The sequence below is a fragment of the Saccostrea echinata genome, unplaced genomic scaffold (assembly GCF_033153115.1).
Source record: "Saccostrea echinata isolate AGI-Se365-2 ecotype Australia unplaced genomic scaffold, CSIRO_AGI_Sech_v1 ptg000054l, whole genome shotgun sequence".
In the NCBI taxonomy this organism is placed as follows: Eukaryota; Metazoa; Mollusca; class Bivalvia; order Ostreida; family Ostreidae; genus Saccostrea; species Saccostrea echinata.
Genome location: NW_026889803.1, coordinates 14,108,609 through 14,128,690, shown reverse-complemented (window position 1 = coordinate 14,128,690; position 20,082 = coordinate 14,108,609). Strand labels below are relative to the sequence as shown.

The 20,082-nt window shown below is 33.4% G+C and overlaps 1 protein-coding gene across 1 annotated transcript in view; it reads left to right on the top strand.

Annotated features, from left to right (window-relative positions):
- Positions 1-5,114: 5,114 nt before the first annotated feature.
- Positions 5,115-20,082, top strand: part of LOC133204636 (helicase with zinc finger domain 2-like) — a 118,335-nt gene continuing 103,367 nt past the window's right edge. Inside the window, exons 1-9 of the mRNA XM_061340389.1 lie at positions 5,115-5,620; positions 7,263-7,436; positions 8,333-8,653; positions 9,012-9,161; positions 9,315-9,695; positions 11,144-11,293; positions 13,047-13,258; positions 15,982-16,021; positions 17,644-17,738. Coding sequence (XP_061196373.1) covers positions 5,437-5,620; positions 7,263-7,436; positions 8,333-8,653; positions 9,012-9,161; positions 9,315-9,695; positions 11,144-11,293; positions 13,047-13,258; positions 15,982-16,021; positions 17,644-17,738 — 1,707 coding nt within the window. The 5' untranslated portion in view covers positions 5,115-5,436. The remainder of the gene's footprint in view (positions 5,621-7,262; positions 7,437-8,332; positions 8,654-9,011; positions 9,162-9,314; positions 9,696-11,143; positions 11,294-13,046; positions 13,259-15,981; positions 16,022-17,643; positions 17,739-20,082) is intronic.

Here is a 20,082-nt window from a genome sequence, read left to right as displayed (position 1 = left end):
ACTGTTTTAAGACATACAGCCTCAATATACATGAACCGAAAACGATCGAATATACCCACCATTTTGCTCGGGGACTATTTGTATAGGACAACTGTTGTTATCCTGAGTTATTGTCATTATCAATACGCATTGATAAAGTAGATTTTATCGTCTCATAAATATTAAAATATAAACCAAGAGCAATAAAGGAATTTAAGTTTAACGATCAGAGAGAGAGAGAGAGAGAGAGAGAGAGAGAGAGAGTATGAATCATTTTCACTTTATTATCTCGCTCTCTCTTTCTCTCTCTGTCTACCACATATACCCCCACACCCACAGACTCTCTCTCTATCACACACGTACAAACACACACACACACCCTCCGACACCCATCCACCCACACCCTCACACACACACACACTCACACACACACACAGAGGTTTGTGTTCATCAAGCAAAATCGTCCTGAATAAAGCATAATATTAGTAACCTGTCTAATATTTCTTATTATAGTATTTCTTCAAAGCTATTTACATGTACAATAATTTCACTTACATTTAAAGTTAAAGAATAAAGATACATGTATTCTATTGTCATATTCTCTATATCTGTTGCAGATGTTGAAGACAGAAATGCTTTAATTTGATTCGTGTTTTTTCCTTCTCTTAAATATTGCACAAAAGATAAACTGACAAATTTAGATTTGTCACCACCCATTAATGTATTATGGACGGGCAATCAAAGTATCTGATTTCAATCTCTGCAATGTTATTATTAGTGGGCCGTATCAAAATATCTGCAGCTTTAAAAACTACGACATAAAAGATCATTACATATATTGCCCTTACTCTTTTACTCTTACAGACAGTATCCATGTTTAGCTAATACGTTAATTCAAAATGATAAAAAGTCCTATCACATTCAATTTGAATGATTCCCTTCAATATTTATGTGGTCGTTGCAACCATACGGAAATGCCGTAGATAGTTTTTTCATCAAGTAATCTTCTTGTCTACAGAATGGAGTACTGAAAGTGGAACTATAGTTGATTGATATATATATTTTTTTCAAATTCTGTAAAGAGTGATCAGACGAATTGAAATGTTAATTACGATGTTTCATGACGACCCTATTATTTACCCCAAAACTGACATCCTCTTACGGAGTGATCCCTTTATTTCCCAAAACCATCTACAGAGAGTACATTCAATTCCGTATAGACAATGTCAGAAGCTTTACAAGTCGATTTTTCACCATTTTAGTATTTTTCTATGTCTAGTAAAGTTGCTATAAAACAAGTATTTCTTTTCAAAATATCACAGGTTTGCATTTTTAGTAAGACAATTCGTAATGAAACACATGAGGTCCGCAAAGAATCTCCGGTTGAAAGCTCACAATCTTTAAGTAAAGATTTGGTTATCTGCTACGTTTTATGCGATACATTCTTGATACATGTAGTCCAAAGGAGAATCCGAGGGGCATCAACCATTTTATTAGAGCCTGTGACTCTATTGATAAACTTTGTCCTAAAATATTTTTAAAAAATGTTTCCTTCACCTGTGATGCACTGTTTCTCATTACGAAAAGGAATATATTTTTTGCTTCTTGATTTTTTTTTACTGTGAAATCTAATCTATTCTTTAGATAACCTTAATGGGTTCTAAAATTAAATATGTGGAGATAACGAACAGTATTCAAGCTACAAATCAGGAGCAGAGCAAAAACGGGCCTCTAAAACAATAGAGGTGGGATCAGGTGCCATGGAGGGGTGAGCATCCCCTGTCAACCTGTCACATCTGCCATGTGCTCTTAAGGAAAATCCGTAGACAATTCAATGTGTAAATAATTGCTAACAATTTGTATGAAAAACGTTCATCAGCATTTGACTTTATGATAGATTGTATTTGCTGACAGGGTCATTGTATCGACCATAGAACTTGCGATATGATAACTTTAAACTTGACTGTTGATAATCTTGTTTTATTAACTTGTTTGTCAATAACTTACATCGTTTTTGGTTTGAATGATTGATTGTGTATCGTTTAACGTAGCATTCGAGAATTTTTCACTCATATAGAGAGGTCACCCATTCCGGTGAAGGGCTTCAAATTTAGATCTATACTCGGCACTCAGGGCCATTGAACAGTGAGGGTTGTTTATCGTGCCACGCCTACCGTGACACAGGACCTTGGTTTTTAAGGTCTCATCCGAAAGACCCGTGTCTTTTACTTCTAATGCCAGGCGCTTGGCAAGGAATAGTCACTACCTATGTTTACATCTTAGGTCTTCACGCGGCGCAGCGAACGAGAATCGAACCCGGGCCTCCCGATCACGAAGCGAACGCCCTACCACTAGGCTACCGTGACCCGTCCTCGTGCGTTTTTGGAAAATGTGTAATCAATATGAAGGGGGCATTTTTTCTTTAAAGTGAAATATGAATTAATGAACAGTATTCAATCTCGAAAGTCCAATGAAACGATACAAATTTGAAGCAGAGCAAACACGGACCTCAAAATGTAGAGGTGGGATCAGGTGGAATGGAGGAGTGAGCATCCCCAGCCGACCGATCACACCCGCCGTGTGCTCCTTGTCATGATCGGGTAATAACGGAGAAATCCGTAGACAGTTCAGTGTATAAATAATGGCCCAACAATTAGTATGAAAAACGTCAGTCAGCATTTGACTCAATGATAGGTTGTATGTGCTGACAAGGTCATTGTATCGACCGTAAAACTTGCGAAAAGATGACTTCACACGAGACTGTTGATTACAACATTTAACGATCAATTTATTTGAAAAATGTAAATCCTTGATTTATACATCAGCTTTCATACACGCTAACAATTCCAATACAGAAACTTTTTTAAAATCATTTAAACGGTGAATTTAAATAAATTTGTTTCCTTCAAGTATAAAAAGAAATGTGAGTAGGAAGTCATTGAATATGAAACATAACTATAGATAACTTTTGTCAAAAAATTCTTGTGAGGAAGATCGCCACCTATATAGTCATTCTTTCATAATATGGACCTTCGTTGCTAAGGTGTTATGCATAACTTAGGTAACGATATAATGAAAATAATATGTGATTAATTCAATAACTGTCTGGTAGTGTACACAAATATGCTATGAATTGTCCCTTTTAAAAAAAAATGTCATTTTCAATTCTAAGAGGGTGACTATTTACTACTATTTACCTTGTATAGATGTAATAAAATTTCGAATTAGAATAGTTTCCCCGCGTGATTCAGTACTGAAAAAATGTGATATTTTGTAAAAGACCATCTACCTCTACATATGGTATAAACTTGATTTGCATAAATCAGTATTTTATTCAAACAACAATTATATAGATACCGGTCTGAGCAACAGACATTCAGTGTTCCTTTTTACACAACACTTCAATCGCTCGATGATCATTCAGTGATATCTAGTGTTTTAACTTATGTATTGTTAAAAACGTTGACAAATTAAGCGAAAAATATTAATTGGTCGAATGACGAGGAAAATGAGAACTCCCTCTAACACCTGGCCACAAAGAGTTTAAATGTTGAAATTGGTAAATGCTAGAATCAAGCTCAAATATCCATTGGCTCAAAACCAATTGGGAGCATATCAAACATGGACCAATAAAACATCAGAGATGGGATTCTGGGTTAATTTCAATGCTGTGCTTCGTCAAAGTAAGAGGAAAACAATATTTCAGTCATTATATTCAATAAGCTCTATCTAAAACTACTTTTCACTTGAACTAGTTTTCTTTGGTAAGCTTGCAGTCTTTTAGCTAAAAATTGGCTTGTAACTAAATGATAATTATGTTACAGTCTTCACTTCGATTTCGTTTTTCTATGATTAAGATAACGATCAGTAATCCGAGAAACATCAATTTAAATACCTTGTTCATAAGGAAGGCTCATAAATGTTTATTATTTAAAGACATGCATTTCTTTAGTTATCCAGGTTCAATCAATAGTGTTCGGGAATTTACCCCGGGTTGTGTTCCATACACGCTGATGCATCAGGGGTAAAATCCTTACAGGATAATCGCTTTTGTTTGTTTGTTTGTTTAATGTCCCTTCGAAAATTTTTCACTCATATTGAGATGCCACCACTTGCCGGTGGAAGGGTGCAAATTTAGACCTGTATTCGACTCTTAGGGCCTTTGAGCAGTGAGGGATCTTTTTCGTGCCAGCACCTACTGCGACAAGGGGCCTTGGTTTATACGGTCTCATCAGTAGGACCGGTTTCTACGTCCCGCAGAGGGAAGAGGGATTCGAATCCTCGACGTAAGGATCAACTCCTTACTCTGTGACTCTAGAGCAAACGGTCTTACAACTTCGCCACGCGTGCAACTTATCGCTTTTGTGTATGTAAAATGTTTTTCTTCATATTCATCCCTGAATGAATAACTATAAACGGCATTAAAACTTCACTTGTACATTGTTTTCCTTCAATATTTATCTAGGGCACGATGTATAGATATTAACTGCAATTCTTTAATAAACTATACATCGTTTATATGATTGTGATGTTGGACAGATTATCAAAATATGACTGTGTATTGAAATGTTAAAAATTATGTTTGATTTTCTAGTGTTATATTAAGTAAATATTATGAACATTAAGTTGATATTATGAAGTCTCCTAAATTTTGATTTTTATCATAAGTTGTCGATGATTTGACTTTTCATTATGCCATTCAAACAAAGATATAAAAGATATTAAAAAAATCATTTTATTGAATGTTGACAAAATACTTTTCAAACTTGCATTATGGCAAAACCTGAATTACCTCTAGTTTATACCATGGTATATAAACATTGAACATTAAAAATCAGACTCTGATACTTGGGCCTTTGAAACAATGGATTAACCGTATGCCCTCTCGCACGTATATTCTTCTGATCTTTTTTTTTTTGCATTATGTTCTTTCTTTTTTTGGAATAAAAGCATGATAATAATCTTAATTTTATATATCCTGTAAAGAATTCCATTTTACAAGCATTTGTTTTATTTATGTTTGTTTGTTTGTTTTTAAAAAACACACAGTTCTAGAGAATATGGAAAACGTGAGACAGGAGTCAGCCAAAAATCTAAAGATTAATTCTTTACGGAATGGGAACTAGAAAGAAATTATGAGTACTGAAGAGTCTGACGGAGGATCAGATAACTTTGAAATCCTTCGAAAATGTCTAAAGGAACCATGTACCAATTTGTTCCGAAATATTTTGAAATTAAAATTCAGACGATATGAGGATCTCAGGGAGGGAGTTCCTTTGGACACCCTCTCTGAAAGGTCAAAATATGCTTTGGAAAAACAGAATCGAATAAGCAAACTCAACTTCCCTGTTCTGTATGATATCCTCCGTTCGGGAGTCTTTGATTCCTTAATCGGCTCACCAGTTTTGGGTTGGACTTCGATCGAGGAAATTCCAGATGAGCACAGAGGAATAGCAGATGATATCCAAAGAATCTGGAGGATATGGCAAAAAAGATAATGAAGATGAGACAATATCTGACAATGACAGCAACATAGCTATGAAAACACTGAAGGATATAGGGTTCAGAATGAGTAGTCGACGTGAACTCAAAGACTTTGGTATGGATTTCTGTAGGGAAATCGGCTTGGCAACCAATAAAGGTAATTTGATTTTTTTTTTAAAACTGTACTTAAAACATGTTATGAAATCCGTTATTTCAGGATGTTATATAGCAGAAAGTCCCTGTAAGGGTTTATTTGTTTGTTTATTTAATGTTCCTTTCGAGACGCCACCACTTGACGGTGGAGGGTTACAAATTTAGACCTATACTATGCACTCAAAATCACTGAGTAGTGAGGGATCTTTATCGTGCCAGCACGAACTGCGACTCGAGACCTCGGTTTATACGTTCTCATCCAAAGGTCCGGCCTCTACGTCCCGCAAAGGGATTCGAATTCGTTACCTTCACCTTTTTCACTTTTTAACTTACTCCGCGACTCTGGAGCAAACGCTCTAACCACTGCGCCATGCGGGTTGCTCCCTGTAAGGGTAAAAACAATCAAATAAGGAAAAGTTTTGAAATCTGTCCATTATTTAATTCATTGGATATTTATTTTCAACATATTAGATAGAGCCAGGTATAATGAAAACCAAAGAAAAATGATACATTTGTCAAACGGAAGCATTTTTTTTTTAAAAATTCAAATTAATGAATGTAACAGGTAAACATTACCGACACAATGAATTGAATGAAATTCCTATTACACGTTTTAAATTTTAGATTTATAATTAACATTCACAAAATGAATTTTAAGGAATTTCTATTACATTTTTTTAAATTTTTGATTCACAATACACACTAATTCCTTTGGTAATGAATTTTTCACTACTGCACAGTACTTCAGAATATGAATAGACATTTTTTCATGCTTTACACGAATTTTATTTCAATCAGAAGCACTTTACGAAAAGGTATACGAACGACCAAACTGCACATAGTTTCCGTATTTTAGATAGCATATTTCGTACGAGATCTTTTTGATTCAAAGAATAATAAAATCTTTTCATGATCTACATATTGGCTTGCGTGAACTATTTCCTCATCAGATTTATCTGAAAAAGACTTCGTTTTTGAATCTGATTAAATTTATTTCATAGCATTCTCACTCTCCATATTCATAATATTACTAAATACAAATCATATTCATGTAAATCATATACGGTACCAATTTTGATGCAACAGATGCAGATTTCGACGAATTATGTCTCTTCAGTAATGCTCATTCCTAAATGTTGGAAATCCGAAATATCTAAATTAAAAAACAAATTTAAAAAAATAAATAAAATAAAAAACTTTGAAGAGCTGAAAAAAGGGGTGCCAAAGACTGGAGCCAAATGCGTCGAAGGATCAGAGCATTCCATGAGGGAGATACTAGTAATTTTTAATTTTTAAATAAATTCCTAAATTTTACCACAGCAATTAAATATATATCAGTATTTTCAAGCTAGTACCGAAGTTCTTCGCTACTGGGTTGTAGAGATCCTTGTGGACTAACAGTCTCTCTCTCTCTTCCTCTCTCAAAGAATATACAGTTGTTGGTTGTTGGCATATATCCTGTGCTGATTGAAAATCAGTATAACAGTATGGCACGTAGGTATACCATATGGTAAATTATATCTAAATTGTCCACCCCCTCTTTCTCCAATGAAAGTTTTAATAATTTATACATTTATATATTGTATAAAGAAACAGAGTTTGTTGGATTAAAAAGACCTTGTATACATATTTGCTTACTTTAAAAGATCCACATGTTGATGCTCTGCAATTTGGAAAGAAGAACTCTATTGAGATGAATATTGATTCCTCATTCAATGGCTGTGTCAATGTAATACAAGGAGGGAAAACTAATAAAATTATCATATATGAAATCCATGACAATCGGCGTGGTCAAATACAATACAGATCTACAGGAAGAGGTAAGTATATTTAAAAAAAAAAGTGTAATTCACACTACATGTGTAGCATTGTATTGATCCTCTGCAAAATATTTGAACAAATAGTTCTCATGTTTTATATCATCAAAAATAAATCAAAAATATCAAAAATTGATATGAAATAAATATATTAGTATTTAAATGAAATAATTAAATTTATTATATGATTGGATAATTCCCATCTCTCTGATTGGCTGAAATCCAACAATGTTAGAAAAATACTACGTTATATTGACCTGCACGTGACCTTCCAGGTCAATATAAGGAATTATTTATTCTACATTGGACCAAAAATAGATAGGAAATTCCAAATTGATGCAAATAGTTTTGGAAAGTTATTTCACTTGCACCTGACTTCCACTCATATGAACATAACATTAAGACACATAGATTCTTGGGTGAGGCGTGGGGTTGTAAGAGGCCTGCCCCTCTTCCTACCATTTGAGAATGTAAAGTTTTAATTTGAATTTTAAGGATAAAAAATTTCAATGAAATCCCCCCTTCCCCTCGTTTATGGATCTTCACATCCAACTAAATAAAATTTTGATTTGGGAGAATTCTTTTTTTTTTTTTGGGGGGGGGGGGGGCTAGCCAGAGATTTGTTTTCAGGTAAGTTGTCATTTTTTTCCCTTTTAAAGTCCCCTTTTTCAAAATCATGTGTGTCATTTAATCATTGAATCCTATAATAAAACAATTCTTGCTGTTTTTTCTGTCAATTCAATGATTTAGCCACCTTCTAAGTACAATATTCACAATACAATAGTACAATAGTCTAAATCATCGTATTGACCTCAAAAACCAGCAATAATTGTATAATATTGTTTGCTAAAAGTAGTTTTACTAAAATGAATTATTATTTTGCACCTTTTGTATTTCAGTCCAAGTTTCAGCTGTTCTACACTCAGACGATCCAGATTTCCAAGCTGTGACAGAAAGAGCAAGTCAATTGAATATAGAGGAGACTAATCAGAGGCCTGCTTTAAAAGACAACGACACATCTATTCAAGAAATTCGACAGGGAAGTCTTGTTATAACATTTACGTTTAGAAACGAGCAGTCTTTGGAAGAAAATATTCAAAGGGTGTTTCGATGTGTGTTCGAAGACGAAAAAATAAACAAAATTTTAGAAGATCAGAAAGTCGATACACTGGAAGTTTTTGGATATTTATATGATCCAAAAGAGTACTTTCTTGATTATGGTAAGTAAAATGTAAAGATATTTGAAACATAAAATATTAACCAAATAAATTTAGGTAAGATAAAATAGCAAACTCCTTCTTGTATTTCAAACTGTTGTATGTTTCTTAAAAGGAAATATATAAGAATTATTTTTTCTATTTTTATGGTATCTATTCCAGCTGTTTCTACACTGATGTATTGGAATAAGGAAATTGGCATTTCAAAACTAGAACACTTTACAATAAAAAATAAATCTATGAAGAATATAATATTAATATGTAATAAGATCTAGCATAAATTACACATGTATATAGGTATACATACAGTTTTTAAAAAGTTTGGAAGGTGCATATTCATGCCTTTTCTCTCTTCTTATAGTTTCAAAGGAATCCACTCCAGGATCTGCAGTGGGAAAGTTTCATTTGTGTACACATCTGACATGGACTTTTTCTGAATGCACTTGCGATATCGATATTGTTTTGACAGAATTGTTCCATAATTTGTTGTATTATGACCTCACTACAGAAGGTATCATTACTTTGGTAAAGCTTACAATGCTTAATTTTCCTTTAGGTTTATCTGTGATCATGTTGTGAAAGATTGAAGTATATAAGTTTTCAGAAGATTAAAACAGGTAGTACTCTGTTGTCAGAAAGTCAATGTAATATTGTTTTGTTGCAGTGAATGAAGACATTTGGATCATTATAAAGGGGAGTATAATTCGTCCAACAGTTATGGCCTTTACGCCGTTCGAATCCTTGCTTGCCGAAAACATGTATGGCAAAAAGAGAAAAATAAATTTGGAATTCGAAAAATCAGGACAATGTGAAATTCAATGCATTAAGCAGGAAAAAAGTACAACACATGTTGTTTTGAGGACAAAATCTTGCATAAGTTATTCTGGTTTATTATCAGAAGATGGTATTCTTCTTTCTCTTCTGAGAACTTTCTTGTGGTCGGACGAGACTGAACTCCTAGCATCAAAAGTGCAACTTATGAGAATTGGTCTGATCCTTCATACAAAGCTAGCACAGAATAAAGAAACGCAACAATCAGGTCATAGTAAGTAAAAAAATGTATAATTTTTTAAAATTTAAATGAAGAAATTTTGCAAAATTGGCATTTCATATTGAAGTTGTTTGTCGACAATCAGGACAATGTAGCTAGTAAATATTTTTATCAGTTTTATATATTTTTGACAACGTGAACAAAAATAATTTAATGTTTTCTCATTATTTTGGTAAAAGCCTGTTTTTTTTGTCTCAAGAAAGGATTTTCCCTTTATCAAATCGACTAACCGATCGCAGCAATATTCATAAAATTATATATATATATATATATATATATATATATATATATATATATATATATATATATATATATATATATATATATATATATATATATATATATATATATATATATATATATTCTGTCCTGTTTTGAAAAGAAGGAAATAAATGAAAGTATGAATTAGAACAAATATCTTGCTTCATTCAACAGAAAGCATATTTCACAAATATCAAATTCCCCAAGTACGACGTTTACCCAGATGAAAAAAATTCCACTGATAGGAACGGAAAAAAATTGATTCATTTCAATGTTGTTTTTTTCTTCATTTAAAACATTTTTGATGACACTTTAAGGCACCACTTTCTGTCAACTAAAATCATGAGAAAAAGTCATTAGTCTTTAGTGAAAAACAATAACATTTTTCAAATTAATATGAATACATTTTGATGCATATATCCTGGAAACTATGATGAATTTGTTTTGAATCGTACGGAGCAATGCCTTAAAAATGTCATATGAATAAGAACAAGATGTGTTGCTCGCAAATATTAATTTAGCTTTCTTAAAACAAGGCTCCAAGAACATCTGTGAAGATGGAGAACAAACTTCAGTCAAGATTTCAAACCAATATTACTTTTAAAATACTATGATAGCGAAATAAAATTTTCATCATTTGTTTGAAATTAAATGTTATACGAAATACAAAAGTTTTTAGTAAATACATTAAATAAAACCCAAGATATGAAAAATCAATTTAGTTAGGTCTGTTCTCAGATAATTGTCTTGGGGTCAGACGAAGGAGATACGATTTTAAGGACATACGCAACGTAGTTTGAACTTTATTGTCTTTTTCCCTGGAGTTGAAGAGTTCCAATACTTAAAGGAACTGTGTGCTACATTTTAATTTCTATATATGCTGTTGTACACTTCTTCTGAAACAAGTTTGGATAAACAAAACATCTAGAATATATGTTTAGTAATTTTTGTATATTTTTCTTTGAATTATACAAGAATTTTCATCAATTGATATCTTTTCAAAACCTCTGGTAATGCAGGCTGATTTTTTGTATACGAACATCTGATGACAGTATTACTTTAAATTAGGAATATCTTGAAAAATTATCAGTAGGTAAGGTACGTTGCGTATGTCCTTAAATGATGAATAACGTTTCAAAGATTAAACTATTCTAAACTACCTTTTCTTCTTATTTTGTTAGCCTTGATCATTAAGTTTTGTCCAGAATCGAACATGACGAAGGCAATCAACAATGGTGCTCTTGCAGAAATACTGACAAGTGTATTACAAGACAGTGGAATTGAAATGCCAGAACGAATGAAAATTAAAGTGGATATAAACGATCAAATAAGTAAGATAATTCACACAAATTAGGGCATTTCTAGGGCAGATCATAAGATGAATGATACAAAATCTTTAATCCAATAACGTTGAAAGGAAGTCCTTTTGCATCAATAAAATTTCCCTTTTGTTTCGGGGGTTGTATGTATGTCTATTTACTGATTTGTTTATATTAAATAAAGTATGGTTAATTTATGGAATAAATGGAGATAAAGAGCAGTATTCAAGCTCAAAAGTCCATTTAAACAATACAATTCGGGAGCAGAGCAAACACGGACCTCTAAATCATCAGGGGGTGGGATCAAGTGCCATGGAGGAGTTCGAATCCCCTACCGACTGGTCACTCCTTGTCATGATTGGGAAATACTTAACGGAAAAATCCGTCGACGAAACAGTGTGTAAATAATGGACTAACAATTAGTATGAAAATTGTCATTCAGCATTTGACTTAATGATAGATTGTATTTGTTGACAAGGTCATTGTATCGACCACAGAACTTACGAAATGATCACTTTAAACGGTACTGTTGATATTCTTGTTTCATCAACTTATTTGTCAAAAACTTATCTCGTTTTAGAAATTGTTCATTAGTAGAGGATCTCTTGCGTATCGAATCAACTGAAAGATATAAACCCCATGTGCAGGCGATAAGGGTACATTGCTGCATAACTAAGGGGAGCTAATGATTCAAAAGTAAAAAATTAACCACGTTTATCATGAATTTTTATGCCCTGCCAAGAATGTGTTTGTCATGTCCGTCTTCCGTCCTTCCATCCTTCCATTCTTCCGTCTGTCCTTCTGTCGCGCTTTGCGTTTTCTCAGTTCAAAGCTCAGTTTCAGAGATTTTTATCAAACTTCATATGCTGATAGATATTGATGAGAGCTATGCAACTGCATCAACAAATGATGATTCAAGTTATTTTTATCAAACGTCAGATGCTACATACTGATGAGAGCTATTCAACTGCATCAACATTTTTTTACCATGACCTTTCCTTTGACCTTGACCTCACCTTTTTTCAAATTAGTGTTTAGCTCAGTTTTAAAGAAACCATTCAGGACAGTGTTATCAAACTTCATATGCTGATACATACTGATGAGAGCTATTCAACTGCATCAACATTTTTTGACCTTGACCTTTCCTTTGACATTGACCTCACTTTTTTCAAATTAGTGTTTAGCTCAGTTTTAAAGAAACCATTCAGGACAGTGTTATCAAACTTCATATGCTGATACATACTGATGAGAGCTTTTCAACTGCATCAACAATTTTTGACCTTGACCTATCCTTTGACCTTAACTTCATTTATTTTAAATTGGTTTTTAGCCCTGTTTTAAATAAACCATTTAAAATATCTTTATCAAACTTAATATGCTGATATGTATTTATGAGAACTATTCAAATGCATCAAAAATGTTTGACCTTGAACTTTCCTGTGACCTTGACCTCACTTTTCTTAAATTTGCATTTTGCTTAGTTTTAAAGAAATTATTTAAGATATATTTATGTAAGCTTATGCACTTATACATAATTTGTTGAGAATTTATCAGCTATATCCAACCTTTTAGATTTCAATTTTAAAGAAACTATTCAAGATATTCTCATCAAATTTTATACACTAATACCAATTTTCGTGTTGCATTACTAATATACCCTCGGCGGGGCATTCATATCCTATGAACATATTTCTAGTTGTTAGGTTACAATTTTTGTGCATTACCATTTATGGATTTTATTTTTGGATCGACTTTGTTATTACAGGAACAGATGCATTAATCAAACCTTCTTCAGAGAAACAGGGACAAACATATGATTTGACCAGCGATGCTCTTTCAGAAAAATTAGATCGCGCAGAACTGATGCTGACAGAAAATAAACTTGATGAAGCAAAACAATTAGCACGTGAAGTGTTCGATGGGAGTCAACTTCTAGACAATGAGAGTGTACAACGTCTAATAAGCATATTTAAAATGGTATATCGTGGTCTTTATTTCTATTTCATTTTGATCACTACTAGCATTGTTGTTTTGATTCAGGAAAGAATTGTCTAAAAACTCCGTTTGTCCGTCTGTCCGTCCGTCTGTAAACTTTTCACATTTTCGACTTCTTCTCCAGAACCACTGGGCCAATTTCAACCAAACTTGCCACAAAGCATCCTTGGGTAAAGGGGATTCAAGTTTGTTCAAATGAAGGGTCACACCCTCTTTCAAGGGGAGATAATTAAGAATTAGTGAAAATTTGGTGGTATCTTTTAAAAATCTTCTTCTCAAGAACCACTGGGTTGTAAAAGTTGAAACTTATGTGAGACCTTCATTACATAGTGTAGATTCAAGTTTGTTCAAACCATGACCTCCTGGGGTAGGGTGAGGCCACAATGGGGGATCAAAGTTTTACATAGGAATATATAGGAATAAATCTTTAAAAATCTTCTCCTCAAGAACAACTAAGCCTCGATTAGTCATATTGTTATGGATTCATCCTCAGGTAGTGTAGATTTAAGTTTGTTCAAATCATGACCCCCAGGGGTAGGGTGGGGCCACAATGGGGGATCAAAGTTTTACATAGCAATATATAGAAAAAAATATTTAAAAATATTCTTCTCTAGAACAACAAAGCCACAATTAGTCATATTGATATGGAATCATCCTCAGGTAGTGCAGATTCAAGTTTGTTCAAATCATGACCCCCGGGGGTAGGGTGGGGCCACAATGGGGGATCAAAGTTTTACATAGAAATATATAGGAAAAATCTTGAAATTGTTTTTCTCAAAAACAACAAAGCCACAATTAGTCATATTGATATGGAATCATCTTCAGGTAGTGTAGATTCAAGTTTGTACAAATCATAACCCGGGGGGGGGGTAAGGGGGGAGGCCACAATGGGGGATCAAAATTTTACATAGGAAATTATAGGAAAAAATCTTTAAAAATCTTTTTCTCAAGAACAACAAAGCCACAATTAGTCATATTGATAAGGAATCATCCTCAGGTAGTGTAGATTAAAGTTTGTACAAATTATGACCCCCAGGGATAGGGTGGGGCCACAATGGGGGATCAAAGTTTTAAATAGAAATATATAGAAAATTTTTTTTAAAAAATCTTCTTCTCAAGAACAACGAAGTCACAATTAGTCATATTGATGTGGATTCATCCTCAGGTAGTGCAGATTCAAGTTTGTATCAAGTCATGACCCCTGGGGGGTAGGGTGGGGCCACAATGGGCAATCGAAGTTTTACATATGTAAATATGTATATTCCTATAGGAATATACAGAAAAAAAACTTGAAAAATCTTCTTCTCAAGAACAGCAAAGCCTTGTTAAGTCATATTGATATGGAAGCATTCTCAGATAGTGTAGATTTAACTTTGTTCGAATCATGACCCCCAGGGTTAGGGTGGGGCCACAATGGGGGATAAAAGTTTTACATAGGAATATATAGGAAAAAACTTTAAAAATCTTCTTCTCAAGAACAGCAAAGTCATGTTTTGTCATATTGATATGGAAGCATCCTCAGATAGTGTAGATTCAAGTTTGTTCAAATCATGACCCCTGGAGGTAGGGTGGGGCCACAATGGGTGATCATAGTTTTACATAGGAATATATAGGGAAAAAACTTGAAAAATCTTCTTCTCAGGAACAGCAAAGCCATGTTTTGTCATATCGATATGGAAGCATCCTCAGGTAGTGTAGATTCAAGTTTGTTCAAATCATGACCCCTGGGGGTAGGGTGGGGCCACAATGAGGGATCATAGTTTTACATAGGAATATATAGGGGGAAAAAACTTGAAAAATCTTCTCAAGAACAGCAAAGCCATGTTTTGTCATATTGATATGGAAGTATCTTCAGCTAGTGTAGATTCAAGCTTGTTCAAATCATAACCCCCAGGGGTAGGGTGGGGCCACAATGTGGGAACATAGTTTTACATAGGAATATATAGGGGAAAAATTTTTTTCGACAACAGAAAAGCCATGTTTAGTCATATTGATATGGAAGCATCCTCAGGTAGTGTAGATTCAAGTTTGTTCAAATGGGGGGGGGGGGGGGGTAGGGAGGGAGGGTCCACAATGGGGGATCAAATTTTTAACAAGGGAATATACAGGAAAAAAATCTTTAAAAATCTTCTGCTCAAGAACAGCAAAGCCATTTGTTATATTGATATGGAAGCATCCTCAGGTAGTTCAAAATCCAAGCCCCCCCCCCTTTTTAAACTTTTCAATACTGAAGTGATTTGTGCTTTTTCCTAGCCAGTGTGATCAGGTGAGCGATGTGGCCCATGGGCCTCTTGTTTTAAATGTTTGCTATGTTGATTGTATGCTTGTTTTACTTCTCTGGAATTAATTTTTGTTTTATGGTTAGAATTAAGACATTTCTGTAAATCAGCATTCGTTTAGGTATTTTTTTTTAATGGAAAGGGGGTTGTGTATCAAATGTATATTAGTGATCAAAACTAAATCTCTATGATGACATAAAATGTAAGAATGGTAGTTATGCTTGATGACAGTGCTGATTGGTTGCTTATGCTACTGATTTTAAATAAGGATTTATATTAATCAGATGCTGATTTTATGTTAAAGAAAATGATTCTTTGCTGTGTTAAAGGTGATTTTGTTATATATGCCAAATTTTTAAATTCATACAGTCATATACGTATTCAGAGTTAAATACAGAGTCCTGTTCAGGTTATTGTTTGTTGCAGTGTGTGGACGACTTCTACTCTCTGAAATGCTTTTGCAAAGGTAAGAAATGTTTTTTGGATTGCTTTAAAAATAGTTAGTATTACTTCTATACAACTTATTCAATGAATTTTAAAAATAAATTTAATCAATTAAAATTATGATATTGTCAAGGAAGTTTTCTTTAACTCCCTTTGTCAACCCAGTATTTTTCTCTTTTATTCTTCTCTTCCAGTATCTTTCTCTTCAAATATAAATGAAGTCATTCGAAATATGCTGCATTTTCCGAAAAATTATTTTAAAAAGGAAATAAGATTTGATACAAAGGATTTAGGAAAGATGTTATACACCCCCCCCCCCCAACCCCAAATTATGTTGTTTACGAATTATAAAATATATTATGTGTCTTCATGTATTGAATATATTTCTATCAAGTGGTTTGCAAATTCGTATATGTAAACACACAGTCTTTTATTTTGGTGATTATTTTTAAATTAAATATTGCATATGCTTTTAAGAAATTCTAATGGTTATGAATCGAGCAAATTTTAATTTACTTTAGATTAGGATGCTTAAATTTAAAATGTAAATACATGTATCTATCTGCATGGCTTTTATTCTTTTAAAGATAAATCGCTTAGATTTTTCCATCCCACCATTTAGAAGTTTAAAGAATCGAAGATTCGGGGGCATATAGTTTTTGCCCTGTCCGTCTGTCTATCTGTGTGTCTGTTTCTTTGTCTCTTTTTTATCTGTTTGTCCGCAAAAACTTTAACATTTCCCATAACTTTTGATTGGTTGGAGCTATGGCTCTCATATTTCACATGTGTATTCCTTGTGACAAGGCCCTTCTTTGGGTATCAACAAATTTGACCTCTTGACCCTGGAGTTTGACCCAATTTTGCAAGAATTTACCCAACTTTATCCTTGACCTAAACTTTTGAACAGTTGGTGCTAGGGCTTTCATACTTCACATGTGTGTTTATTGTGATAAGACCTTTCCATTGATATTAATATTTTTGACCTTTTGACCTTGACCTTTGAGTTTGATCCACTTTTAAAAAACCTCATCCTTAAACATAACTTTTGAACAATAAATACTGGTGCCTTCATATTTCAGGTGTATTTCATGTGACAAGGCCTTCCTTTCGATACCAACCATTTTGACCGTTTGACCCTGACCTTGGAGTTTGACCTACTTTTGAAAAAAAAATAATCTCAGCCATAACTTTTGAACAGTTGGAGCCAGGGCTTTAATATTTCCCATGTGTATTTCTTATGACAAGGCCTCCCCTAGGGTACCTTTAATTTGGACCTTTGACCTTGACCTTGGAGTTTGACCCACATTTAAAAAACTTTAACCATGGACATAACTTTTTAATGGTTAGTGCTTGGGCTTTCATATTTCACGTATATATTCATTGAGAATATGTCCTTTCTTTGGGTAACAAGGTTTTTCATCCCTTGACCTTAGAGTCTGATTGCATTTGAGAGACTTCAACCTTCGCCAAAAGCTGTCATACGGGAGCATCAGTGTTTCACAAACACACCTTGTTTTTAGTGAAAACGCCCTTTCCCTATGTATAAACTATTCCTCTAGAGAAAATATATTTTATTGAAACACGGGATATGGAGGTCAAATAGATCAATAGAGCTCAAACAATACCGTCTCTAAATAATTTCAGATCGAGTGCTACGGAAAGTTGAATGGACTACGAGTAATCTAGCAACTGCCATGGAATATTGGATGAGAGTAATAAGAGGCCCATATACATTCAAGGTATATATGTGTAGTTATGGTATTATGTAAAAGTAGGTGTATTTAATGAACAAAGAAGTAAACAAGTATTCCTTTTTAAGGAAAAATCGGCATAGAATCATAAAATCAGCATTATGAAATGTCTTGAAATGAGTTTTTAGACCTTTCCTTTTGCTTTAGTTAACTTAAATTAATATTTTTATGAGTATGTATGTACAATTATTTATAATTTCACATTTCTCAACTGAGTATGAATAGCCTTATTAACATGCTTTTCTGTACATATCAAAGAACTGTGAATGAAAGTATTGTTCTGCCGCCTACTTTCAAGTCAATTTTCAAAAGTTAACATATTTGAATAATTTTTCAAATCGATAGAGAGATTTACATGGATTTTCACAAAACATAACTAATATTTTGGAAAACAAAGTGAGCTAACTCTATAATTTTGGTAAACTTGTGTTTTTCACTATTAATAGAGAGGTTGAGATTTCATACGTGTACGTGTACGGGTACGTCTAGTAGGGGAATTCCCTAAATTCCTCGTGTATTACGTCATCAGTTTTAGCGTTGACAAGTTTTCTACACGTTCCTACAACTTGTAGAATGACGTCTATACGTAAGTGTAAAATTGTAGCTTTTATAATAAAAATTAGTCAATCTATGTGTGAAAAAAATATTGTTGTTCATTATTTAGAATGTAAGTTTTCAGGAACACTTATTTTAACCATGTTTTGTTCACTAACTTAAGTCAAACTAATGTCACAAAACTACTAAATAGTTGAAACAGAGACGTCGACTGCAGTCTACACGTTCATATTGCACGTCATTAAAATCTCAACAGACAAATTACAAAAAACGTGTACGTGTACGTCAAAGTTTGTGCAAACGTACACGTACGCGTACAAGTTTAAAATCTCAACCTCTCTAATAGAGATCAATAGAAAACGAAAATATTTTTGAAACATCCCCCATTAGGAAAGCCTAATTTCAATGGAAAACATCGTCTACTTACTTATAAAATGAGTTTAAATTAAGAGTAATTAACTATTCGACACTGGTATTAAAATTATTAATCAAATACCATTGAACTCATTAGTATTGAATTAAATGAGTGTAAAACGGCGGCGGAAATCGAGAGTAATTCTTTATTTTTTTCGCGTTGTTCTTTAAATGGTTGTTATATTTATGTTACGGTAAATATGTGAAATCAGGAATTTCATGTTTTTCCTGAACCATTAAGTAAATACATGTATTTACTGGCTGTCTTAGGAAATACATGTAATTACTGAATATATAGATTGGGAAATTTATGTATTTACTGTAATTTTTAGCCAATTTTACATGTTTTTACTGAACTAAGCAGGATGACTATACATAAGGGTTAAAACATTCATGCTTTTAAAATAGCACTTAATGTGATTTTTTTTCTACTAAGCTACTACTCCTGAAATTCAGGAGATACATGAAATTTCTGATTACACATAATTACTGTAACACACCCACACACACACCCTCACCCACACACATACACCCTCACACCCCCCCCCCCCCCCACACACACATCCTCACCCTCACACACACGCACACACACCCTCACACACACACACACACCCTCTCACACACACACACACACACACCCTTGTTTGTAAATCCAGCCAACTGACTACATTTGAAATTTTACCTTCATCTCGCTTCACCGATTTAGAGGCTTGAAAAAGAGAAAGTAAGACCAGAATATACCGAGGTTAACCTTAGGATTTCTCTGTATCTATAGGAATTTTTGATATCTTTTACTTTAAGTATATTGAAATTCGACATGAATCTCACTACATTTTTACACTTGTTGAACACACACGTGCAAATCGGTACAGCTAATTCAACCGTCAATTCACTACAAAGTTATAAACACACAGGAAAATCGCTACAGCTAGTGATCATGTTTAATTTTTTAATTGCACCGTTTATTTTATTTTATTTACTGGTATAAATGGTGTATGTATGTACAAGACAGTACACAAGATCAAAGGAAAAGATTGGATATGCGGCAAAAATGTATGTTATCAGAGCTGTTCCCATGTTGACATATACATGTATACAGCATGTACAGCGCCGGTCTAACATAAACTCTAATTAACATTAATCTCAGAGTCGATAATTGAAGATATCTTTTAATAATCAAGGACATCATCAATTCATTTTTTATTATTAATAATGGAATGAACGATACTTTCTTTTAATGAAAGAACGGAAAAAATCTTTTTTAAGACAATCTCTAAATTGATTCTTTGCGAGTAAATTTTCCGCCACTGTATTGATAGGCCTATCTTCGATTCAATTGATAAGCGCATCAAATCAATTATTG